The sequence below is a fragment of the Podarcis erhardii genome (assembly GCF_964252035.2).
Source record: "Podarcis erhardii genome assembly, chromosome: 8".
Classification (NCBI taxonomy): domain Eukaryota; kingdom Metazoa; phylum Chordata; class Lepidosauria; order Squamata; family Lacertidae; genus Podarcis; species Podarcis erhardii.
Genome location: NC_138499.1, coordinates 65,693,987 through 65,721,442, shown reverse-complemented (window position 1 = coordinate 65,721,442; position 27,456 = coordinate 65,693,987). Strand labels below are relative to the sequence as shown.

General features: G+C 43.3%; 1 protein-coding gene and 1 long non-coding RNA gene across 2 annotated transcripts in view; one reads left to right on the top strand and one right to left on the bottom strand.

The window, feature by feature from the left end:
* LOC309348104 overlaps positions 1-27,456 on the top strand; it is a 436,068-nt gene that overhangs the window by 91,547 nt on the left and 317,065 nt on the right. The window lies entirely within an intron of this gene.
* The window catches only part of F13A1 (coagulation factor XIII A chain), an 81,142-nt gene that overhangs the window by 5,674 nt on the left and 48,012 nt on the right, over positions 1-27,456 (bottom strand). Inside the window, exons 6-13 of the mRNA XM_081873041.1 lie at positions 26,877-26,984; positions 21,406-21,580; positions 17,205-17,343; positions 13,432-13,535; positions 11,289-11,377; positions 9,691-9,844; positions 8,162-8,443; positions 2,406-2,566 (exon numbers count right to left, since the gene is read on the bottom strand). Of these exons, the coding sequence (XP_081729167.1) occupies positions 2,406-2,566; positions 8,162-8,443; positions 9,691-9,844; positions 11,289-11,377; positions 13,432-13,535; positions 17,205-17,343; positions 21,406-21,580; positions 26,877-26,984 (1,212 nt within the window). The remainder of the gene's footprint in view (positions 1-2,405; positions 2,567-8,161; positions 8,444-9,690; positions 9,845-11,288; positions 11,378-13,431; positions 13,536-17,204; positions 17,344-21,405; positions 21,581-26,876; positions 26,985-27,456) is intronic.

Genomic DNA, 27,456 nt, shown 5'->3' with positions numbered 1-27,456 from the left:
CATTTTGGCTTTCACAAAAACGCCTATGTGGTAGAGAAGGAGAAAGATTGCTATTGGACTTCCAGGCACAGGATGATAACCCTTAGACCTCGCCCTGGCAATACCTCCTGTGGTCTGGCGAGTCTTTCGTCTGACAGGGACAGAAGGAATTAGCACTTTTGAAATAAAAAGGGAAGAAAGAAAAATGCTGTCACACTGCACAATGCATAATTCATGGCAACATCTGTGGTATGTCACATTTATCTTAGCACATGAGAATAAGTCAGTTCAGCCTATTCTTGTTACGGCTTTATGAATTATATTAAACCTTCATTTCTTCCTCCCTGGTCTTTTTTCTCTTTCTTTTTTTTTAAAGAGAGGGATCATGTTCTCTCAGTTGAATCAGACGGCAAGCTGCTCCACGGAAGGAACCAATTTGAGTTTGTATTCAGAATTTCTTACCTCTCCTCCCCTCATACTCAGATACACATGACAGAAACCAGGGGTGTCAGGTTTCTTTTCTCCACTAACCATTGATTCCTTGCCCTCGTGCTTGAAAAAGACTTTCAGAAAGCAAAGGAAGTGCAGTCATGATGGGTAACAAAGCTGGCCAGGTAAATCCAATGGTGTGTTTATTTGGATTTTGCTTTCCATTCAGCAAGTTTACTATTCCTACTTCACAGCAGAAGGGGAGACCTGAGGAATCTAGGAGGCTTAACCCATAAGCTTTGGCCATAAATAAATAAATAAATAAATAAATAAATAAATAAATGGATTATACATTTTTAAAATGTGGTTACTGAAGATACAAGCTCGAAAGCAAAGTTTATTTGACTTATTGGCTTCCTCGGCAAAATGCTCGGAAAAGACACACTATATCATTTGAGGACACTGCCGATCAACATTTGTCCAGGCTAATTAGATACACAAAGGCTGCGGCTGGAGGAGAGTTTTGAACCAACCTTGGTGTTTGATGAGGAGAAGCCGTTTCCCATCAAACTTCCAAGATTTTCTGAGCTTGTATTTGTGGGACATAGTGTGCTTCTTTTGGTGCATGCATGCTTCTCATAGCCTGTACGGCTGTTGCCTGAAAAAGTGCTATAGTCACTCTGGCGTGCCCACTCAAGCTACGGTTGAGGAACCTGTGTGTTTTTCCAGATGTTGCTGGATATCCCCTTCCATTATTCCTGACTGTTGGCCATGCTGGCTGGGACTAAAGGGAGTCAACAGCATCTGGAGGGCCCATAGGTTACCAAACCAAAGTATTGCCATATATGAGGCCACCACCTTGCTGAAGTGGATCCAGGTCTGTTCAGTGCCTGGATGGGTGATTACCTAGTAACCACTTGGACACCATCTCGGGTTCCATCATGCAAGCAAGACAGGATATGCAACCAAAATGAATAATATATTCCCTCCCCTATCAGATGCTGGAGCTTCCTTATCCATCTCACTTTATCTTCTAGTATACCAAGCCCCAATGGGCAGATGAACAGAGACTCAGAATACATCTGGAATCAGAACAGCAGCACTGGTCTCTTTGCTGGGGATAGGTGAATCTGTCAATTCTGATTTCTCCCAAGTTTCTCATTTTTTTTCATTCTTAAAGTCAGTTCTTCACATTGCCACATCATTTTCTGAATATATATATATTTTTAAATAAGTCCTCATGAAAATCCACCCGCATTTTTGTGCAAACCTCTCCAGATAGACACATATTCCCCCAAACATAATGCGTTTCTGTATGCTATTTTCACCAGTATATTAATTTTCATGAAGACTTTGTTGGGAATCTGCATACGTGCAGCTACACACACAGAGTCAATTAGAGTTTGGCCGACAGCCAGGGCAATGTGAAGGAGTAAGTCTGCCTGGTGATACAGAGGCATGGAGACAGCTCCATGATTGGTCAAGCTCTCTCACGGGAATAATGATTAATGGCCTACTAACTGGAATGTGTGTTAGTACGAGTTCGAGTTCAGGAGTTGTGAGTCGTGTATGAGAGAGCTAGCTAAAGATCCGTGTCCTGTTCTGTTCCTGTAAATAGTCCACTGTATATAATAAACACCTAACTACAAGTTCCTGGTTTCTGCTTCGTCCATCCTGTCTGCAGTCAAGTTGCCAATTGCTTTCATGAACTCTGTGTTTACTCTGCTAGGTCTGGCTAAGGTCCTGCAACTGGTAAGAAAGTTGTGAAACACCAATAGGTTTTGCCAATAGACTTTACCCCAGGATATGCATTTTTATACAGGTTAGTTGGCTGGAGGACTGCATTGCAAAATCTGGAGCATTTTGAAGGACGGCTCTGTTTCGTGTTCATGTTTTGTTTCAGAAAGTGCAAATTAGCTAGGTTGGCCTTTTAAAAATGTGACCTGAATCAAATCGATGCCTGCCCTCCTCAACCTGTTGCCATCCCTGAAACTGACCTTAAGGAGCAGCTGGGGTATTTTCAACACAGTGCTCTTCTGCCTGGCCAGGATCTTCTCCGTTTCTTTGACACGGGCTGTGACAAAGAAATGCAGGGAGGCTTGCTCCAGCAACTGGCTCATGTACTCGCTCGACTTGATTAGCACCTCGACAGTTTGAGCTGACAAGAGGAACAAACAAACAGAGAAAACACAACTGAAGCCTGAAAGCAATATAGTTGCCAGTTATTACTTCCAGTCCTGCTGATGTCGTATTACCCATAGGCCATCAGATGCAATAAAGATGCTGCTCACAGGGAGGGTCAAAGCTTTCAAAGGCACAAGGAAGCTTCCAGTTGTAGAACTGCTGGATTGTTTGCTGTGATCTAAACACAGCAGTGACATGGGGGGGGGAATACAATGTAGATTTAGATCATTTTTAACCCATGGAAATAAAGCCATTTCTGCAGCTAGGAGTGTCGGTAATAGGAAGTTAGCCCCTGACGCAGAAGGCATTTCATTGGAGAGGCACTTTCCCCTTGTGTCAGGATTCGTCAAACTGGCAATTTCGGTTTCTGTTCTCAAGTTCAGTTTTCCACCTTTCCACACCAGTTTGTGATTTCCTTCCCTTTCCCTTTTTTTAAAAGGTCATCAGCATTTTAGTGTGAGTTTCTTCCAATGGACACATTTTTCTATGCATTTTTGCCTAGTCTGCACATTTTTGCAAAGCAGCTTCTACTATTTTTTTATTTTTTACTGCTGTTTGCACTATACATGCATTTATGTGTACACTTTACCCCAGTACGTGAATTTTTGTACACACTGCTTGACCAGAGAACCGCACTGCAAAATTCTGAGAATCGCATGTTTTCGGTTTGCATATTGTTTCACCAAGTGTAAATTAAGTAGTTTCACCCTTAAATGTGAACTTAATCAACTTTCTCCCCCATCCATACCCTTGCGAGGTTTGAATCCCTATGATAGAGGGGGTTTTGTTTTTAGACATGCGTCTCCTAGGATGATAATAGGATAGGATTTTTTTTCAGAGTTGCAGAGCTGGTCAGCAGCCACAAAGAGCAGAACTGTGCTTCTGACCTCTAGCTACATTTCCAGATGTAACAAAAATCCTAACCCTTCACACTGAGGCTGCCATGTGAAAAAGATGTGCTGATTCTCCCTCTTTGTTCCACCCACATCAAAATGGAGCCCCTGCTTTCATTCTTATCACTATTCCCAGGCAACCATCTGACCTAGATTTCCAAGACCTGTCAGGAGCTCTTTGATGTGGCCCCTCTGCTGCAAAGGAATTACACAATACCCCTCTAAGTCTTAACCCTAGATGAAACTTAGAAATAGTCATGTCTAACACTCCCTGCCTTCACCAAAAAAAAAAAGGGGGGGGGGAGTAGATTTGCTATGGCATGAGCGAATCTTATTTTTTCACACTTTGGAAAAGATTGAGTGGGAGAAACATTTCAAGATAAAACCAACAAGGAGTCTCGTGAAACCTTGAAGATTAACCAAGTTATTGCAGCATAAGATTTTGTAGGCTACATATTATGCCAAAACAAATCTGTCCATTTTTAAGGTGGCTACTAGCCTCTTTTACTGTTTTTTGGCACAGCAGACTCGGAAGAATAGCCCTCTGGAAGTCTGAGAAGAAGATTGCAAACCTGACCATCCTAAGAAGTTGTTAAGTATAATTGATTTAATTGAACACAGAGAGAAAAGGTATGTGTATTAATGAAGGTTTAAAATGAAAAATGGCTAAATGTGTATTGCTAACATTGGGGTTTTCCCCACGGTTGTTTTCTAAAGGATTCTGAGCTCCTTAATGGGTTAATGAATAACTGTTGATAGTTTTCTATTATTCTAAACAGTTGTGACCTTAGATCAGGTGACAAAGGTATTAAGTTGCAAATTCACCAACTTGAAAGGGTGGTGCTTGATAGTATTTCTCTGGGGATAGAGAATGTTGTTGTTGTTGTTGTTTAGTCATTTAGTTGTTTCTGACCCCATGGACCAAAGCACGTCAGGCACTCCTGTCTTCCACTGCCTCCCGCAGTTTAGTCAAACTCATGTTGGTAGCTTCGAGAACACTGTCCAACCATCCTGTCCTCTGTCGATCACTGCCTTGTCATGGCTAAGGGGCTTGAATAACTCAGAGAAGCTATAAGCTATGCGATGCAGGGCCACCCAAGATGGGCAGGTCATAGTGGAGAGTTTTGACTAAACGTGATCCACCTGGAGCAGGAACTGGCAAGCCACTCCAGTATCCCTGCCAAGAAAACTCCATGGACAAAGACAACAGGGACAGAGAATAAAAGGATGCAAATGAAGGGAGAATAAACAGCCAAAGGCCAATGGAGGCTGGAATACAGGCTGTGGAGAGAGAGAGAGAGAGAGAGAGAGAGAGAGAATGAGAGAGAGAGAAAGACCTTTGCTTATAGGTCTGTTTGGATTATTTCATATTTTCTAAGATGTCGAGTCTGTGCTAGACAGCACAAGACATTGTATGGATATTTTGTGTTGTATCTTTGATGCTTATGTTTTGTTTTTTGAAGAGTTCTGCCAGTAAAAGTTTGAATATTATTTTTATGGAGCTGGACAATGATTCAATCCCAAAAGGAGTCAGTCCTTATGCTTCCAGTTGCTTCAAACTGCACAATATTAATATCTGCAACAGAAGTATGCCATACTGAAGTGGCAGCAAATACAATACAGGCCACATAGGACTGTACACGTAGAGGAGACTCGGATTGTGACCAGGAAGTTGCTAGTTCTGCTTAGGACTGGGAAAGCCAGGAGAGACAACAAGTGTCCTAAAATGGAGTGCCATTACTACTACTACTACTACTACTAATAATAATAATAATAATAATAATAAATTATTTATACCCTGCCCATCTTGCTGGGTTTCCCCAGCCACTCTGGGCGGCTTCCAACAGAATATTAAAATACAATAACCTATTAAACATTAAAAGCTTTCCTAAACAGGGCTGCCTTCAGATGTCTTCTAAAAGTCTGGTAGTTGTTTTTCTCTTTGACATCTGGTGGAAGAGCGTTCCACAGGGCGGATGCCACTACTGAGAAGGCCCTCTGCCTGGTTCCCTGTAACTTGACTTCTTGCAGTGAGGGAACCACCAGAAGGCCCTGTCTGAGACTGGCCAAAGAGCTTCCATTGAGAGAGGGGCAAGATTCTTAGCAACTTTTAAAGGGCTGCTTTCAGTGATAATTTTTTTAAAACAGCCGAATATTTTTAAGAATAATTGTTAGGTTTTCTTCTGTCTTTTATATATCTCACAATAGCTAACAATCATATTGATACTGGTCAAAGAGTCACTTTTAACCCCAGGGAAACCTGAAACTCCATAAGGCCATTTCATAACGTACAATCTGAGAGTTGCCAGAAAAAAGATAGGCATTCCTGACAAAGACTCCCTTGTGGGGAAAGTGAATGACCCCCCTTCTCTCCTGAGCAGTGCCTGTGTGCCTACTGTCCTTTAAAAAGCTAAATTTAGCTGAACAGAACTGATAGCCCCTTTGAAGACATTTGAAGTATTCAGAATCTTAAACTTGATTTCCACCTACACAATGCCTTTAATCATGATTTGGAAGACCATGTGCTCAGTTTCTGTTTGAAAATGTGCTTTGCTCCTTTCTTTCCATAACAGCACTTATCATCTCTTGTGTGTGTGTGTGTGTGTGTGTGTGTGTGTGTGTGTGTGACTGTACCCAAATGCACATAGATCACTGTAGGGTTCCTCTTCATTTGTACCTTATCAAAAAGTCTGGCCAACATGTAACAAGACAGGCTGTTCAACTCTGCCTTCCATGCATAGGCTATACTAGTGGGTAAGTTGTAGGAGCAATCCAAGCCATTGGCTTTCAGCGCCCTCTGCCTCTATGCAAAGAAACGTTTTATGTGAACTGATACCTATTGTCAGGGACCATGCTGAGGAGGAATTGCACTGAGGAAGAATGGTGGGAGCCGCCCCTTCCCCCTGACCCTGAATCTTCCCAGGAGCAGGAGGACAGTATAGATTTGGAACAGTGGTTTGCAGAAGGGCATAGTTCAGAAGGCAGAAGCTGGGAAATACTGGATGGGGAACAGCTAGGAGAAGAAACACGGGAAGAGAGAGGGTTAACAGATTCACAGTCTCTGGACGGCATTCCCTCCCCCCTCACAATCCCCAAGGACACGGAGAGATCAGAGTGTGTCAGAACAGAAAGTGCAGAAGCTACAAACTCAGATTACAAGATGCAGGAGTGACGCGGATTAATAGGGATGGAGGGGAGGGGAGACTTACTTGGGAGTATCACCATTCTAGGGAGACGCTTTCTTTTGTCTCTCACTGTGATTATTAAAGAAACTAACTGGTAAGACTTTCCTTTCATTTGATCTGCTTATTTACTGCCACAGAGAAGGAAGCCGATTCCCCGAAGCCTGACACCTATGCAAGGCCTTGCGGATGTGAGTACGTCCAACCCATGTGATTTCATCATGATTTTAAGGCTCACTCCCTCAACCCATTCAGAGGTGAACAACTCTGGGGACATCCCCACAATAGCCTGCAGTCCCCAGCATCTTTGCTGCTTTTAATAATAATAATAATAATAATAATAATAATAATAATAATAATATTGCAGCAGGTCCCCCATAGGTCACCACAGAGGCACTCCACTACATCAGAGGGCAGAAGGCAAACTTAGATGCAGGTTAGCACTGACGTTCATCAGGGTTTTTTAATGTATTAAAAAACTGGGAATCGTGGCATGGAGGAGAGAACACAGAGCGGCAACCCAGCTCCCTCAGCTGCCATGATCCAGGAGAAGTGGTGGTAGCCGAACTGAGGAGGAGGAGGGCAGAAGACAGAGAGAGATGCAGGCAACATAAAACCTGGAATGAATGGACCTGAGCTTCTGCCTGTATCTGGAAGTGGCAGTGGGATGCTTGGCTCCAGTAGTGGCTGTAAGAATCCTTCTCCCTGCTGCTGCAGCCAATCACCCCAATACTGCTTCCAGAGAAAGACGGAGGCAGATCCATGCTAGCCTTTTTCTTCTGCCTGCATCTGTCTCAGTTTCATGGCTTTGTCTCCATCTCAGCTCTACTCTTCACCTTCCGTGGAGAAAGATCTGTCTGGGTGAGAGGCTGCTTTTGTGGCAGGAAGATGAAGAAACCTTAAACTGTTTGGGTCAGTTTGGATCAGCTCATTAACTGATTAAAGATTAAAGCTGCTGAGTTTGTTGTTTGAGGAATAAAAATAATGTCCCTTGTGCACAAGTATGTAGGGCGCACCCTAATGAAATGTGCTGTTCATGCCTATGGCAGGTCAGGCTGCATGACACACACAGTTCTGTTCTTCAGTGCGTTACTATTACTCCTTGCCTGCCTCGCACCAGCATCTGAGGCACTCTGCCTAATGGTAGGGCTGGCCTTATACCAGATGAAGACTGTTCTGTTCTAACTGGCTTTTGTGTAATTCTGTCTCTACTGTTTGCTGCTGCTTCCCTTCTGTTGCTGCTAATCCTGAGCTTTTTAAAATCCTTTAATTAAATTGAATTTTTACATGTCAATATATTAACTATTTCATTATGGAGAGCATATGGATTATATTACAGTTGCTGTAAGATGCTTTGAACATTTTAAATACATAAAACATTTTCCTTTGGTTTCTTGCATCATGTTCTACTGTGAGCCTTGAAAAAAAGGGGTGGAGCTACATGTTTTAATTAATGACACACCATTAAAATGCAGAAACATATTCTTGCCTTACCTTTCATGGGTTCCAGTTTTACATCAAAACTGTGGTTCTTGAATTCAGCCTTTGGGACTCCAGTATAGAACACTATGTTGCCAGAAAGGTAAGATGTAGCAGTGTACAGATTTGGGGTGTTGTTTCGAAAAGTAATGTTAACAGTGATGTCACTGCCAATTGTTGAGTCTTCCACTGAAAAGTCCATGTCAACCTCCGCGGTAGACACAACATCCTGGGTGTGAGATTTTTTAACACCATACATGAGGGCAGTCTCCAGGGCTAGACGTTCTTCATCTGTGCCTGCAAAACAAATAGAAAATAGTTTTTTTTAAAAGCACGTGAACCACTGGTCATGTTCCCACATCATGCTCAACCGTGAGCAAGAAAGAACCACAGTGAACTCATGTACTCTCCTTCTCCCTGTGAGAAGTGTTTCTCTTTCCCTTTAACCGCAGTTTGTCATGTCATTTGCTATGGTAAACTGTGGTTAGCACTAAACTCGAGTTAATTATAAACAAGCCCAACTTCAAATTATAGTTTTTGAAGCTGGCTTGTTGAAACAAAACTTCGTTCAGTTTAGCTACAGTTACAGATCCAGACGACGTGGCAAACTATGGTTAACTAAAAGTGGCAGCCAACGTTCTCAAACTCCTCTTATCACTCAAAGCATATTTATATGGTCTAGAAAATCTAAGGATGAAAAATGCCAGAGGCAATGGAGAAAGAAGAGGGAGAGACATGAGGATAATAGGAGATAGATATGTTGAAGTACAGTGATATAAATAGAGTTTTTTAAAGTTAGAATCAAAGAGTTAAAGTGAAGATTCACAGAAGAGCTAGGCACCATGCAAGTGGGTTAGGAAGGGGTTTTAAGCAAAAAGGGGCAGCAAACTCAGCAGTTGGTGGGCCATAGGCTAAATCTGGCCCTTGCTGGAAGAAACATACCTGACATTTGTTCAGGTGCCTCATCAGAGTCAGCAGCGTCTTAGCATGTCAGACTAAATATTGGGAGTTCCAGGTTCAAATCACTAGGTCTGTTTGGGCCAGTCATGGTGTCTCAGCAGATTCAGAAATTTATAAGCCTGCTAAGATATGAACTAGCCTTGTGGGTGTGCATGCCTTCCCTCTGTTCTTTTCTTTGCATGTGCATGCAAACAAACCAACCAACCTGGAAATCTCCAATTAGCAATAGTTTCCTGTTTCATTGTACCTGGAAACTGTAGTTAACAGCTTTGGACTATCAAGACAGCTTCTGAACCACAGCTTTCTGGTTCAGATTAATCAGATGAACTCGCTAGTTGAAGAGTTCCTTGTTTATTTGCTCTTGGCAAAAGAAGAGCTTAAGGGCTGCATGAACACCCATAAGACTTGCTCATATCCCAGCTTATTAAGCTGTGGTGCTATTGTCCGAATGTAATCATTGGGGAAAGTTGCTTTGAATGGACAATAGGTGGCAGCGGGGGGAGGGGGGAGTTGCTTTTTGGATCTGTGTACTGATATAAATGAAACTTGGTTCAGGTAATTATTGAGTTTTGCCGTGAAATTACCTTCTTTGAATTTGTAGAGCTCAGTAATATCCCTCACTTTATCTCCGCCCTCTTCTTTGGTCACGATTAATTTCCCAATTTGGGTCTTGTCAACATGTTGAACCACCTTAGTTCCATTTTTCATTGCTTTTGAGTATACAACATCACTGTTCACCTAAATATGAAGCAAAGGCAGAGCGTGAAGCCATCTGCTGGCTATCTCATGAGTCAGTTGATCATTAATTCCCAAACTATGGGCCATTAAAGAACAACAACTGTGCCACAAGAAATAGATTGATTACAAATGTATAAAGACTTCCATGAGCCCAAAGCATAAATTTGCAGGGGAGGCTGCCTGATGGGTCACTTCATGAATCACTTCTATGATCTTGCCTCCATCTTGCTTTCTCCCCTTATTTCCATTCACATTTTCACTTTCTCATGCTGCTTCACTTCATTACCTTTCCCCCACTCCAGCCATCATGCCTTCTGCTCATCCAGCGTGCCACAAGGAAACTTCCTATTCCATGTGAGCTAATTCAGTCTTTTCTCATCCTTCAAATCCTTTTCAATAACCTTTCTTTTACTAAGCTCTGGCTAACCAATTATAGCCTTTCATTTTCTGCCACCAAACTTCTCTTGTCCTTTATGAGGTCTTCTCCACCTCTCTGTTCTTTGTGCTGACTATCTTGATAAAGACTATTAATGGTCATTGCCCGGTAAGGGCATTAAGATCAAGAGGGTTAGTCTTTCCATGGCCTAATGATCATCAGCTGGTGATGATGCAGAGGCAAACTTTTTCATTGGTGGCATGCGTGTTATAGAACATACAGTGGCAGAGCTTCATGTTTCAGCACTGGGGGGCGGAGAGCAGGCATGGGTGGGGCTGGTGCACACCCTGGGGGCGTGGTGTCCCGACCACAGGGTTGTGGCTGCATCCTGGGGGCATGGCACCCAGCACGGGTGAGGGGGCAGCTGCAATGGCACCCCACTGGGATTGCGCTGCTCGGGGTGGTGTGCCCCCCCCCGCACTCTTCTTCCTCCGCCACTGGGAACATACTCCCTGGTGAAATCCAAGAGGTTTCATCTGTATTGGCATTCTGCCGTCTTTTATAGATTCACCTGCTTACACAGACATTCCCATGATTTCTCAATGTGAGTTGCCTGTATTAACTGTGGTGTTGCTTTACAGTGGCACCTCGGGTTACAAACTTAATTCATTTCAGAGGTCCGTTCTTAACCTGAGGTGCGCTTTCGTTAATGGGGCCTCCTGCTGCCACTGCGTCACCAGTGCACGATTTCTGTTCTCATCCTGGGGCAAAGTTCTCAATCCGAGGTACTACTTCCGGGTTAGCGGAGTTTGTAACCCTAAGTGCTTGTAACCCGAAGCATTTGTAACCCAAGGTACCACTGAAATGGGATTGTTTTATTGCAGATGTTTATATTATCATGTTAGTTTTTGTGTAGTAGGCTTTTATACTTTGTAAACCGCTTAGAAGCCTATTTTGGCATTAAGTGATCTATAAATAACAAACAAACATAATTGAAGTGGATAGCTTAACTTGAATTTACATCATATTTCTCACTAAGACCATGTAAAGAAGAATACGGATGCATACCTCTGCAAAAACAAAAGGTGAATCAAACTGGAAGCAGACATGGCCATGCTTAATGGCTTGAACAGAAGCTGGACCACACCGATACATGCCTGAATGTGGAGAACCAAAAGGGGAAACATGTATTGAGTCTCCTGCTGTGCCACCTGAACCCTTCCACTCCTGCTTGCAAAATTACTTCTGATGTCAGATCTTTCCATACTTTCTGCCCTGATCAGCTGTCAAACAGAGACCATTATGAAAGCCAAGTTACCAAAAGATTATATAATGCAAATTTGCCTCTCCTAGCCACAAAAAAAAATTAATAAAACTCTCTTTAGATAAAATAAAACCCTCCAAGGCCTCTTGGAATAATCTCAAACTGGTCATCCCAAAATGCACAGAAGCCCAAAGCATTATTATTTTTTTAAAAAAAAATAGATGTTGCTCTTAACAATAGTTAATACATTGCCACAGAATTTGCTGTGCCCTTTACGATCACCAGCACAGAAGGAGCTAGGAATGTTTCCCAGGATCAAGTGTATAATTTACGGCTTTCCCATATGCTCCCTAATGAATGCTGTCAGACTGGGGCAGGTTGAAGCAGATCCCGTATGTTTTGATGGCAAGCACTGGGTGCTCAGAAACTGTGGCTCTGGTCTTTGAACTGCCTGGACCAAATGTTTACAGTGCAACCAGTATTCCACTACTAAGTCATGAAAACAGATCAGGGCTTTCTATTTCAGGAGTGTACCTCTGAATACTGGCAACTGGGGACAAACAATATAGGAAGGCTATAATGTTTTTGTCTTTCTCGTGGCCTTCCCAGAGGCATTTGGGTGGTCACTGTTAAAGAATGCTGGACTCAGTGGACCTTTGGTCTATTTCGGCAGCATTTGTCTTAGGTTGCTTTTCTTAGGAACTCACTTGACAAATCTCCTATTCTGAAATGGATGATACTGTATTACCAATTATCCCTGCTGACAGTGAAGGTAGGAGTTATTTTGGAGTCCAAATGGTCTAATTGTCTAACCGTTAGTGGCCAGCCAGTCTTGTTTTGTCTTGATTCTTCGACCAAAATGCTCCTGAGATTTAAAAGATTTGATTCCAGTATAATCCAGATAGTCTAGTCCAGACAACTACAATTCCCATCATCCCTGACCATTGGTTCTGTTAGCTGGGGATGATGGGAGTTGTAGTCCCAAAACATCTGGAGGGCCGAGTTTGGGGATGCCTGGTCTAGTCCTCTGTCTCATCTCTGAAGTTGCTCTTAATGTTTCTCTGGCTTTCTTGAATATAGATGCTACTCAGTCTGCTGCTGTCATACTAGCGATATATACAAAGATGAAATCTCTTCAAAAAGGCCATTCAGTAATTCCTCTTTTATACCTTCATAGAGAGTTATATAAACCACACTGGCTATTGTGTTCCATGGAATTTTATTGTTAGGATGTTGGAGGGTATGCCCTTCACTCTGCCTAGCTAAGGGTCATTCCATTATATTTCTACGTTGGAATCAGATATTGGTTGAGGTTTTTTAATTCCTTCTGTCTAATGTGAACCTACCATCAGTGGAATTTGTTGCCAAGGAGTGTGGTGGAGTCTCCTTCTTTGGAGGTCTTTAAGCAGAGGCTTGACAACCATATGTCAGGAGTACTCTGATGGTGTTTCCTGCTTGGCAGGGGGTTGGACTCGACGGCCCTTGTGGTCTCTTCCAACTCTATGATTCTATGATTCATCATGCAGTGTGGCAAAGGGACGAGGACAGCGCTGTGGTCTAAACCACTGAGCCTCTTGGGCTTGCCGATCAGAAGGTCGGCGGTTCAAATCCCCACAATGGCGTAAGCTCCCATTTCTCTGTCCCAGCTCTGGCCAACCTAGCAGTTCAAAAGTACACCAGTGCAAGTAGATAAATAGGTACTGCTGTGGTGGGAAGGTAAATGGCATTTCTGTGCGCTCTGGCTTCTGTCATGGTGTTCTGTTGTGCCAGAAGCAGTTTAGTCATGCTGGCCACATGACCCGGAAAGCCGTCTGAGGACAAACGCTGGCTCCCTCAGCATGAAAGCGAGGTGAGTGCTGCAACCCCATAGTTGCCTTTGACTGGACTTAACCATCCAGGGGGCCTTTACCTTTACCTTGCAGTGTGGCAAGGAAGAAATATGCTTACCATCACTGTTTTCTTGAGGGGTGCTGTCCACAGCTTGCCAGCCTCCAAAACCTACAGGGAGGTCTGGTCTGGTCATCCAAGCCTCATTCCAGCAATGGTAGTTCCTTTAGAGAAGAAAAGAATAATGTTCACATATTAAACAGTACCAAACCTAAGGGGGATCATTATTATGGCTGTTCCGTTAATGGACATTTAATGGAAATAATTGAATCCTAGAACTGGCTGGCTAGTTCTAAATAATGCATAAACTCAGTGGCCAGACTTAAAGCACCCTCACACAGTCTCTTTCTCTGATAGGCACAGCTATTGCTTGCACACTCTGCAGCTGCTAGAGGGAGTGGCACCAGTTGGTAATCCACTACTTGAATGAGATTCTGGAGCTGACCTCCATGCAACTGCTAATAAAAAATAGGCCCTATAAATTGAGTATTGAAAGCCTTTCTTTGGAGCAGTCACCAGCAAGAGCAGCTGGGCCTAGGAACTTTCAGAGCTGAGGGTGGCTGCCCTGTGTGGTGAGCTAGCTCAGAACACCTTCTCAGCAGTGACATACAGTGGCACCTCAGGTTACATACGCTTCAGGTTACATACGCTTCAGGTTACATACTCCGCTAACCCAGAAATAGTACCTCGGGTTAAGAACTTTGCTTCAGGATGAGAACAGAAATCGTGCTCCGGTGGCGCAGCAGCAGCGGGAGGCCCCATTAGCTAAAGTGGTGCTTCAGGTTAGGAACAGTTTCAGCTTAAGAATGGACCTCCGGAACGAATTAAATACTTAACCCGAGGTACCACTGTATACCGTAGATTACGGCATGTTAGGCGACTGGGCATATAAGACGACCCCCCAACTTTTGCTGTTAAATTATAGCGTTTGGCCGCCCGCCAAGCACCGCCAGGGGCAGAGCACGCACCCCTCCGCTGCCTCTGCCATCACAGCAGCAGCAGCCCGAGGCGAGGCATTTGGTGGGTGGAACTCCCTCCCTCCCGGCTCCCTCCTTCTGGGAATCCGGCGGTCCCCATGGTGGCAGGGCGGGTGAGCCCCGGCCGAAGCCGTGCACCACCTCACGGTTGCTGCTGCTTCGGGAGGCGGCATGGGATGGAGGTGGGGGGTGGCTTTTACCATCCTTCTGCCCGTTGCCGTTCCAAGCCAGCCGCTGCCATCTGTCACAACCATACCCGGCGTATAAGAAGACCCCCGACTTTGGAGAAGATTTTCCGGGGTTCAAAAGTCATCTAATACACTGGAATCTACGGTACTCAAGTCTCATGTCTGGCCACACAAATCTAGTCAGGTTCCTGGGGCTTCCTGGACAGGAAGGGCTGCAAAGGACTTGGGCTGGGATTGTGCCCAAGAAACAGGCTCATCCCTTGGCCCTGGCCTCCTCACATTCTGGCTTCTCAGCTCGGCCTTGACAGAAACACCACAGGGTCATCATCCCATTTGAAATCTGTCCAGGATATTTCAAACTTTCATAAAAAAACCAAAATATAGCCATGCCATTTTCATTCCACTGGTTCAATAAGGCTCCAGAAAGAGTGCGAATAAGGGAGAACAGGCCTCTCAGAAGACACTTTTCAGACAAGCTTCAGGAGATTTGAGGAGGGAGGGGAATACAGCAATTTCCTTAAAAAAAATAATAAAAAAAATTACCTGCTCCCTCCCAGTAGATGAAAAGCTAATTACATAACCCTGGCCATTGTCTCAGATACTCAAGCAATAATATTTGCAATAATGTCTTAGGAAAATATAAGGATCGTTAAGCTCAGCCAGTTTCATTGATAATGGCTGAGGGAAAGAGGGACGAGTAGTTTGCATTGGTGTGAATCTGAGGCTTGCTTTAATGAGACATTTCAAAGTGGAAATGAAAGCTGGGGGAAACTTGTCAGTTAGGTGAGTTAATGAAGCAGGACGGGATGGGTGTGTGGGGGGGAATTATTCCAGGAAAGAGATGCACACTGCCTGAATTTTTGAAACTGCTGGGAATGCTGTGATGTTATAATAAATAATAATAATTTTTTATTTATGCCCTGCCCTTCCCGGTTCTGGGCTCAGGGTGGCTACCAATAAATTTAAAACACTTAAATGTAATGCAACATAGAAGCAGCATACATTTTCCTGAAGCAGGATATGTTTAAAATGGTTTTAAATATTCTAAATTCGGCTTTGAATGAAAAAAGGACCACATTAATATCACATCAAAATTAGGATACAAAACAATTTAGGGTACAGCTTCCACTGAGTGGTACAAATGAAGAGAAAAGACATAGAGGAGGAATAGAAAGAACTATAGGTTAAATTAATGTATGACCCAAGAGGTTGTGCATATCATGTAGCAATAAATATACCATGGAGAGAGAAGATTAAAGGGGGAGTTCAAAAATGTAATCAAGTTCCCAAAAGGAAGCAAGATTTAAACCACTCCGGAGCTTACCCACAATTGTTATAGATCTGCAAAGCTCCACTTACTTTAATTTTGAATTAGGTTTTAGAGAATTGCTGGACAATGAATGACTCCATGAAATGAAAAGTATATGAAAGCATTAGATATATATAGGGGAGGAGCGAGATCAAAGCATTCCCTTACAGCCTAGAACAGCCTGTCTCAAGCTCCGGTTCCCAGATGTTGTTGGAATTTTTCTTTCCCGAACATTGACCATGTTGGCTGGGGATACTGGGGTGGGTGTGTTGTCGTCTAACAATATTTGGGGGCCCAAGGGTGGGGGAGGCTTGCTTGATGCTACATGGGACAGTTCCACTGCTGAAGCTAAGAAGGTCTGACCCTGAAACTTGCCTACATGGGGGGTGAGGTGGACTACCAGAGAAAGAACTATGTGTAAGCTGCACCTTGGAGGAAGACTCGGTTATAGGCATAATCCTAAGTAAGTACAGTGGTACCTTGGGTTAAGTACTTAATTCGTTCTGGAGGTCCGTACTTAACCTGAAACTGTTCTTAACCTGAAGCACCACTTTAGCTAATGGGGCCTCCTGCTGCTGCGCTGCTGCTGTGTCGTCGGAGCCTGATTTCTGTTCTTATCCTGAAGCAAAGTTCTTAACTTGAAGCACTATTTCTGGGTTAGCGGAGTATGTAACCTGAAGCATATGTAACCTGAAGCGTATGTAACCTGAGGTACCACTGTAAATAAAATAATTTTAGAAACAGGTGCCCTGGAAAGCATAGTGCAGCAGATGTTTACTGCAAAATGTCCTTTTTGGTGGTGGCACCCCAGACTTGATTTTATTTCAACGCTAGGTAAAGACCACTTCTAGTTTTCCTAGTTCTTTTCATCTGTTCTCATTTTCTCCTTTCCAGTTGTTTTTATGCTTCTTTCGTATATTTTGTGATTGATCTGCTCTGTTGCCATGTGGTTATAGGACAGTATATCAATACATATAAATCATAAAGAAAAGTTAATTTCTGTTGCAACTAGGGGTAGGCAAGTAACTTTACTATATTTCTTGCTCGCTTGTATGCACATACTTCTATCCCACCCTCTTGGGAAGTAGAATTAGTTTTGAGTTATGAAATCAATCAATAGTGCACTACATCATTTTTGATATCGACTTTATGCTCCCTGCGGTTTGTGCCCACTTTCCGCCACTCCGGTTACAGTATAGCCAAAGGGTCAGTAAGTACATCCTCCATAACGAAGATTCATGCACACACACAAAAAGAATAATACAAATGGAAAATGTACAAGGCTCTTGATTGGGGTTTGAAATGCAAAATGTGGAACTGTCTCAATTTTATGGAAATTATAAGCAACAGATACCTTACCAGATCGAGTCTTTTGTGAGTCTGGAATCCACCTTTCCATCTTCATCAACAAAGACATCCAGCTGCAAATTGGCATCATTATCGTGGGCTGAGGAATAGTTGGTGACAACCCTGGCAGGAATTCCTATGCACCTCAAAACTATTAGAAGAGGAGATTATTTTTTAAGAAAAATGTTCAAGTCAATGCAGTGGTGTTTGCATGAGACTAAACAGATATAAATCTTTGAGGGTTACTGAGAGTATTGTAGGAAGGACAATTTATCAATAAACTATAGAGACTAAGTTTTTTTGTTTTTTAGGGTGGTCATAAAAGATCTAAGAAACATACCTGGCAAATTAATTGTCAGAATAGTGAATGCTGACAAACTAGAACTGGCCACTGACCTGCATTCATAACCCTCCCAAGACCACCCCCCATGGGCCACTTTGACAGGTGGACATCACGACCCAACTGTCAGTCACCTGGCACCCCAGAACATGAGATGACTCTACTCCAATGGGAAGAATCCTCCAGAAGGAAGACTCTAAATGCACCCCCAGTTCTTCCTTTCTTCCTTCGCACCCTCAGGAGGAAGACTTGAGGGTATGCTTAGAGTGTGACCCTGATTCTTTCCTTTGCAGCCAAAAGTTGCCACTTAATCAATTTCACACTTTTTTCGTTTCCTGTGCGGAAAAATGGCTACAGCCAATGTAATGGACTTCACCTGCAGCCTTCACAAAGGCTAAGGAAGTACAAAAACAGAGTTTTTATATGTACGTAACGACATTAATTGTACTTCTCCACAGAATTTGTACATTATCTCTACAGATGCATGGATTTTAAATATATTTAAATATATATGGCACTCAATTCATTGATATGTATATTGATATTGGTAGTTTAATCTTGCTGAGACTGTTTTTTGCATTTTTATTAACACACAGGTTTATTGTTGAACATTGTTTTTAAATTTATTGTTGTACAGTGGTGCCTCGCAAGACGAAAATAATCCGTTCTGCGAGTCTCTTCATCTTGTGGTTTTTTTGTCTTGCGAAGCATCCCTATTAGCGGCTTAGCGGATTAGCGCTATTAGCAGCTTAGCGGCTATTAGCGGCTTAGCGGCTTAGCAGCTAAGCGGCTATTAGCAGCTTAGCGGCTTAGAAAAGGGGGGGGAGCGGAAAAACTCGCAAGATTCGCAAGACGTTTTCGTCTTGCGAAGCAAGCCCATAGGGAAATTCGTCTTGCGAAGCGCCTCAAAAAACGGAAAACCCTTTCGTCTAGCGGGTTTTTCGTCTTGCGAGGCATTCGTCTTGCGGGGCACCACTGTACATTGTTTTAATTGTTTGTTTTTCTTCTGTGACTGTACCCCCAAGTGTGTTTTATAAGCTGGTCTCGGACCATAATAAATTATCTATCTATCATCTATCTATCTATCTATCTATCTATCTATCTATCTATCTATCTATCATCTATCTAACACACAGGTCTCTTATTGCTTGTTACACACATTTGTATTGTACATTATTATAGGTTGATTTTTTCATTACATGTTCATCTTAATATCAGTTTATTATTCAAGTGAAGAGCCACTGCAAGTTGACAATACTGAGCTAGGTGGACCAGTCTAATGCAGCTTCTTGCATAGAAGAAGCCACACCAGGGCCTCCTAGGACCTAATAAGACCCGAGATCTCATGTTTGACACTCCTGCAGTACGTAGTTCATATTCTGTAGCCCTAAGGTGGCTGCAGTGTTTCATGCAGAAGAGTAATGTTTCTCGCGCATTCATTTTAATGGTTTGATGACAAATTGCCTGGATTCCTCCAATGCCATATGCACCTATTGATTAAGCTTAATTCGAATGCCCTCCCAGACTTTGAGTGTGCAAGCCATCAAGGCTCATTGGAAATAATTCAGCTGACAATTTCAAGATTAATGGCTCTGCTCCTTCTTTTTCAGAATGTTTTAGCATTTTTAACAGATGACTGTCCCAAAATATTCAATATGGTAACCTTGGGAAGCTGAATCGTTGCACCCATACAGCATTAGAAACCCTAAATAGCTGGAAATTAATTTGCTGTGCATATTAAACACGGAGTTTGTGTTTTAAAAGATGAATGTGATTGCCATAGGATGTGGTTTTATTGGTGGAAACTTTTCCTGGAGTTCTGTTAAAATGGAATTGTAATTAATTATTGTGATTTTTATTTTATATGTGATTGTAAATGCTGGTGGGGTTGGTTTTTTTTTAATGCAAACCATTTAGAGCTTGGGGAAAGCAAATGCCTGAAATAAATGCAAAAGTTTCAGCTCATATTCATGGGCTTCTCAGAGATTTTTTGATGGGCTTTATGTGTGATCATTCACAATTATTGATTCTCACAAATAGTGGTGGCTGCTGGTGCCCATTGAAACCAGCAGGGAAGAAAGCAGGAGGCCAACAGTAGGTGGAGCCAGAGTCACAGAGGCAACAACGTCTATGTTTACCCAGCTACTCCCACTGAGTTCTACATAGGCTAAGGGAGGAAGAAGCTTGCAGATAGTGCTACCCCCTGGACTGTTCATAAGTAAGAAGGCAGGCAGGCATGGGGCTGCTTGAGGGCAGATTGAGGCTGGTCGGGCAGTGCCCCATTTGTCCTAATGGATCAGACTCCACTGCCTTAATACAGTCCTTCTTTTGGATATATATCAAAGTATTTTACTTATCCTTTCTTGACTTTCTGAGCCCCTGTAGCAAGTGAACCTGGGAGTAGCAAGTAGAGCATGCTTTCTGTAAATTGTGTTAGAGATGTACCGAGTTCAGAGCGTTCAAATGTTAATTTCCTTGCAGACATGTGGTGTTTTTTCGGAACATGGCTCAAGGTTTACTTTAATATGTCCTTACAGCATTTGCGTAAAATCCACTCTCACCATATTCTGAATAAAGATTCATAAAGGCATCTCCCATGGAATGAAAGTGGATGTGGATAAATTGGATGTTTCTTAATGCGTAGCTGTTCTTTATATCTGGCGATACCTACTTATATTGGCATAACTACGAAGGGAAAGATAGGTTTTGCTCTGGAGTTCTGCCAGCTGTGACAGAAACAGGATGTTTGTTACAGTTTGCGTCTCTTCTACATATGGCAATATATGTTTAAACAAGGATGTACATTCCAACATCTTCCATTTTCAAAAAACAAAACACCACAACAGGCTAATGTCTTGGCTATTTATCACTTGGCTAAGTGCTTTGCAACAACAGTACCGAAAGTGCCCAGCTTCTGCTGTCTGCATTTCAGCAACATAATGTTTCCTTTCATTTGAGAGAGTTAGTGGATGGGAATATTGGTTTATTTGCTTTCAGCATGTATATCCCACCGTTCACCACAAAGTCGCAGGTCATCACTCCTTGTAAGGCAGGGTCACCTCAAAAACCACATTGCAGAGCTGGAAAAGGTTTGGAAAAGGGCAATGAAAATGTTCAAGGGGATGGCCTCGGCCCAGTATACCTGAAGGAGAATCTCCACCCCCATCATTCAGCCCTGAAACTGAGGTCTAGCTCCGAGGGCCTTCTGGCGGTTCCCTCATTCCAAGAAGTGAGGTTACAGGGAACCAGGCAGAGGGCCTTCTCCGTAGTGGCACCAGCCCTGTGGAACGCCCTCCCATCAGATGTCAAGGAAATAAACAACTATCTGACTTTTAGAAGACACCTGAAGGCAGCCCTGTTTAGGGAAGTTTTTAATGTTTGATGCTTTATCGTGTTTTTAATATTCTGTTGGGAGCCGCCCAGAGAGGCTGGGGAAACCTAGCCAGATGAGCGTGGTATAAATAAATAAATAAATAAATAAATAAATAAATAAATATTATTATTATTGAATGACTCCCCTAGGACTGCAGCATTTGCCATTTTTAGTTTACAGAAAAGGCACATAAGAGGTGCTATGATAGAAGTTTATAAAATTATTTATGTCGTGGAGAAAGTTGTATGTATGTGTAAACAAGCCATAAATAATAAAGACACCATAGTGTCCACTGTTGCCCATTCTGAGGAAACCAAGCCCTTGGTAAGCGCCTGGAACCCTTGGAGATTGGGGTGGCGTGCAACAAGATTATTGTTATTTGGTGCAAGCATCAATGCAATCTCAGAAGGGTATTGGGAGGGCTCTGGTTCATTCCAACGTGAAAAAGAAACAGTGTCCGTGCCACAAAAGATTCATTGCATATTTTATCTCATACTTACAAGTGTTGAAGACTCCGGCAAAGACCCAGCACTGACCATACCGCACCGGTTCTTTAGAACTATGATATTCCAATAGAATTTCTACACTTCCAGTCCAAGAGGAGGGTGGCACTCCGTATTCATAAACGCTGTTCCAGGAGCCATACACCACACCGTCATCATCTTTAGAATTGATCTGGAGGGAGAACAAGCCAGTGAGAGGCCCACCAGATGGGTGCTTTATTGAGAGTGCATTCTGCAACATGTTCCTCACACAGTAAAAGGTGTGTTTATTCTGCTCTATTAGTTGTTCTGCAATGCTTCCCTAGCCCTGCCACAATATTGCTGTCTGGAAGAGCTACAGTGCAACAAAAGCAGGATAAAACAAATTAATAAACCAGGACATTTGTGGTAGAACAAGTTTTGGGATTTCAGGAGGTAGTTATGGGATATGCACTGCTTGGAAACGAAGCAGTGGGCAGCACTACTGCAGGCACAAACAATATTGAAAACAGGATCGTGTCTGACTGCCCTGATAGCATCATGAGCACAATCACCCACAAAAGGTATATCTGGAAGGGTCCTAAATTCACACAGAAAAGACATCCTTTAGGATTTGAACCTGAGTCACAATCCACACAGAAGAACCCCAGTTTATGCATTAACTACCACTCGTGCATAGTTATGTTTGACTGCAATTCCCCACACAAATAAGAGTTCTGGAGGTGGGGAGTCAAGGCTGTGTATTGTGGGAGGAGGGTGCCCCTTAAGAATACATTCTTACAGGCAGGATTATGTGAGAATGCATTCTCACATAATGGGATGATCCATAATGCACCATTCATAAACAGCCTTTACGCAAAGCTGTCATGGGCTTTGAAGACGCTTGAACTCAGGACGAGAGGGAGAAACGTTCTAAGAGGAAGGCATGCTTGGCAAAACCTCACCATGATCAACTCCCACCCGGAAACCAATGTCCCCACTGCGGAAGGATGTGTGGATCCAGAATTGGTCTCCACAGTCACTTACGGACTCACTGTTAAGACAATCTTACTCGGAAATGAGTGATCGCCAAAGAAGAGGAAGATACATAATGTGATTCTATCCTCAGATCACCTCCACTGCTCATTGGGTGAATGCCAGGTTGCCACAACAAACTGAGCTGCATTTTTCTTACAGGCTTGTGGCCTACAACAGGCTATATTTACACACGTACAAGTTGTTCTAAGATCTGTATGAATGAGGAAAGCTACAAAAGGACTTTCTTCTGGTCACTAATGGCAAGTTTGAAGGAATGGTCTGATTTGAGTGAGCTGGTATGGGGAAGCTGGGGATCTAGTAGTGACCATTCTTTGGGAAGGTACATGCGCCTGAAAAATTGGAGAGTATGAGGTTAGTGTGCCTTCAAAGCGCGAGCTTTCAAGCACACCCAAAACCCCTCAGCAACACCAAAATGGTTGTGTGATTCAGCTCCAAACTTATCAGCATTTAGTGGGAAACGAAATGTGTCCCAGAAAGCATTTGACCTGTTTTGCAAGAAAAAGAAGAGAAAACTTCTATTTGACCCCCTTGCAATTCCAATGGTTTTGATATAATTTATCCTGAGTAAGCGGTGTATGTGTGTGTGGAAATAGGCTGTCTACCGTGTGCCCATCATGAGAACAAGAAAGATTTTGCTTGTCTAACTTTGCTCGGGGTAAGGCTGTATGGAGTGAGAGTTTTGCTGACTAATGACTAAATGGATAGCTATTAGTGAGCAATACATTTCCTTCCAGCAATTTGAACCAAATCAGTGGAGGCTATGCGGAAAAGCTCCTTTTGCTCTGTACCTTGTAATTATGTTAATACCGAGTTGCTACATTCTTGCCAAATAAATCACGACTCTCATTGAAAAGCTTTTGGCTGGATTAAGTACTGGTTTCTAATTAGAAAATCGACTTCCTGTGAACCCTGAGATAAGCATTCAGCAGCAGACCTAAAGGGGTTTCAGGGCGAGACCCTGAGTGGCCGTCGCCAGGAAATAAAAAGGCACTAGGCAGGCTGGATGGCAGTATCATTCCGCTTTCCAAACCAGTGGAAAACCAACACACTGTGCCTGGCAAATGGCAAATTTGGCAGACAAATTTGTGGCCCTGCAGATGTAGGTAGACTGCAACTCCCATCATCCCTCACTGTTGGCCATCCTGGCAGGGGCTGGTGGGAGTTGGGGTTCATCAGCAAGTGAGCCAGAGGCTTGCCATCCTTGGACTAGAAAGGAGCTACAGAAACAACAGCAGCAGCAGCAGCAGCAACAACAACAACAACAACAACAACAACAACAACAACAACAACAACAACAACAACAACAACAACAACTGTATCCTGCCCATCTGACTGGGTTGCCCCTGCCACTCTGGGTGGCTTCGAACAAACATAAAAGCACAGTAAGCAAATGGATAGCTCCAATGGTTAGAGCATGGTGCTGATAAGACCAAGGTTGCAGGTTCGACTCCCTTAAGGAACGGCTGCATATTCCTGCATTGCAGGGAGCTGGACCAGATGACCTTCAGGGTCCCTTCCAACTATGTGATTCTATGAATAAAACATCAAACATTAAAAACTTCCCCATACAGGGTTGACTTCAGGTGCCTTCTAAAAGTTGTATAGTTGTATAGTTCTTTATGTCCTTGACATCTGGCGGGAGGGCGTTCCTCTGCCTGGTTCCCTGTAACTTGAAGAAAACCACCCACAAACCACCACTCATGCCTGGAATAATAATTAAGAGCCTTCCAAATCAAACACCAAATCATCTACACCTTAGAATGCAAAAAATTAATATTTAGCACTTGTATGGTGTTTCCACGTGTTCAAAGGGTTTCACATAGCCCATCCTTAAAACAACCCTGTAAGGTTAAGTCTGTACAGTGGTACCTCAGCTTAAGAACTTAATTTGTTCTGGAGGTCCGTTCTTAATCTGAAACTGTTCTTAACCTGATGTACCACTTTAGCTAATGGGGCCTCCCGCTGCCGCCGTGCGATTTCTGTTCTCATCCTGAAGCAAAGTTCTTAACCTGAGGTACTGTTTCTGGGTTAATGGAGTCTGTAACCTGAAGCATCTGTAACCCGAGGTACCACTGTATAATTATCCCCTTAAGGTAAAGGTAAAGGGACCCCTGACCATTAGGTCCAGTCGTGGCTGACTCTGGGGTTGCGGCGCTCATCTCGCTTTACTGGCCGAGGGAGCCGGCATACAGCTTCCGGGTCATGTGGCCAGCATGACTAAGCTGCTTCTGGCGAACCAGAGCAGTACACAGAAATGCCATTAACTTCCCGCCATAGCGGTACCTATTTATCTACTTGCACTTTGACGTGCTTTCTAACTGCTAGGTTGGCAGGACCATGACCAAACAACGGTAGCTCACACCGCTGCAGGGATTCAAACCGCCGACCTTCTGATTGGCAAGTCCTAGGCTCTGTGGTTTAACCCACAGCGCCACCTGTGTCCCATTTTTTCCCCTTAGAATCCACTTAATATATTGCAGACTGAGAGAGAGAATGTTTTGCTTAAAGCCAGCCTAGTGTGCTCATGGCAGAGGTAGAGTGGCCATGTTATTTACAGATTAACAGTCCTCTAGTTGAAGGGATGTTCATAGAATCATAGAGTTGGAAGGGACCCAAGGGTCATCTAGTCCAACCCCCTGCAATGCAGGAATCTCAGCTAAAGCATCTGTGACAGATGGCCATCCAACCTCTGATTAAAAACCTCCAAGGAAGGAGAGTAACAAAGAAGCAGAAGAGGAGAGCAGGGACTTTGACACAGGTCATCTGGTCACAGTCTTCCCCACAACAGTGAGACGTATTGTATTTCTACTTAAATTACAGAGATTCCCCCCCTCCAAAAAAAATCTGCATATATACATACAAATTATCGTATGCAAATCTGTCTTTCACCCTTTCTTTTGGTGATGCACAAGTGGCCTACATATAGACAAAAGTCAACCTAAGGACCTCTTGATTGATAGCTCAGTCTCTTACACTATAACCGCACTTACTTGGAAGTAAACACCACTGAATGGAATTAGACTTACTTCTGAGTAGACATGATTAGGGTTGTAGTCTCTGTCGCTAGACTTTTTGGGGAACCTAACCCGCTTTTATTTTATTTTTTGAGACCCTATTATTTTAGACAGAACTGGATCTACCATGAGCCAGGGTGATGCAGCTTGCCTCAGGGTGTAGATTTGAGAGGTGCTGATAAAAGGCATTACAGTATCAATTGCCTAATTTATCTAAAACGAGCTAGGAGACAGTCCAAAGCTGTGGGTGAGCAAAATTTGGTTTTTTATTTTATATTTTTTATTATCAGCGGGGATGCTATTTGAATTGTCTGCCTTAAGCTCCAAAGCATTTTGGGCTATTTCTGATTTTTACCAGGACACACTCCCTCCCCGTTCTCTTCCCCTCTTTTTCTTTTTTTAAATGTCTAATTATCACTGTAGTCCTAATTTTAAAGAAAAGTCGATAAATTTCCTCTAGGCCAAAACACTGAGACATTAATGAAAGGGGAAAATCACTGTTTTGCATTCCAAAACTGCACTGCTGTCATGATCCTGGTGGCTTGAATTTACGGAATGCACGTCTCTCTAGCCTGTATCAAAAAGTGCAGCATAGTCAGAGGTGTAGTGGTCTGAGATTGCGACACAATGTCGTGCCTGTGGCATAGTGTGTGACGTCATGCACACAAAGTCCCTATGTGGCGTCAGGAGATCGGGAGGAGCCAGGAGGCAGAGCTGAACGTGGTGGCACCATACTTTCAACGGCCAGTGGCTCCTCCTCCTGCTGCTGCCGCCGCCATGGGCTGGGGGCTGTTTCCCCCTCTTCTCCATGGCAGGAGGAGGAAGAGGGGGAGAAGGAGCCAGTCACTTAAGCAACACCACATTCAGCTCCATGCTTCGCCCTGATTCTTTTGAACACGGGGGATCCACTCCCCCCCAAAAAAATATTGGGAGGCCCATTGGGCCCCCGGGAGTTGGCACCGCTGGCTCCTAGGTTGACTCCGGAGAGGACACCAAGGAGAAACTGTTCTGTATGCTCCAAAGCTAAGTATTGAGGAACACTGAAAACACAAGGGGCTTCAGTTTAAAAGAATGTTGTGCAACTTCTGCTACATGGACTATGATATCGGAAGACTCCCAAGCATTTGTCCCCCTTTAAGCACTTTTTCCCCCTTTAATTTTTGGGGGGCCCCCAAGAGAGTGGGGCCCTAAGTTATAGCTTATATGTAAATCCGGCACTGCTTTTCAGTGGTACTCCACAATCTGTTGCTCTAGCCCAGCTGTTGAGCCAGCCCTGGGGCTTTAAAACTGAAGTGTGTGTGTGTGTGTGAGAGAGAGAGAGAGAGAGAGAGAGAGAGCGCAATTGAGATTGATGGGGGCATATTGACCTAAGCCAAGTAACAAGCAAATGGTTCATTAAACTCCACACATTGCATCCACTATATGTTCATTACGTACCACTGCAGAACCAACGCGACTGATTTTGACCGGATTCCCTCGGCCTGAGAGATCCAGCTGTGCTCTGTCCATCAGGTATAGGCATGCATCCAAAACACCTTCTTCAAACTAAATAAAAGGGAGGAAAAAGAAAGAAACAGAGAATGGATTTAGTGCTCATTCTAGAAAACAAACAGGAAACAAATGCTCTTTGCTTCGAAAGAGGGAGGAGAATTCTTTTTTCAATTCCATGTAGGAAACACCAATTTTCTTATACAGTATACGAATTATAACTTCAGCTGTGCCACTTCAGATCAAACCACCAAAAGATGTTTGATATACTTCTTTACACAAACAACAAACAATCCTTAGCCATTGAAACACCGCCTCTCTATGGCTTGAGGCACCTTACATTGATAATATAAAACCATAAAACTGCAATAAAAATTATCATTAAGCACCCCCCATTAATATACTACAAAACCAACATATCTCAGCAGCAGTAGTACAAAGCTTTAATTAAAAATTTCAGCAGCCAAAGGCCTTTCTGAAAAAGAGAGGGTGCAAGCTCTAAAAAACTAGAAAGATGAAGATAATGACC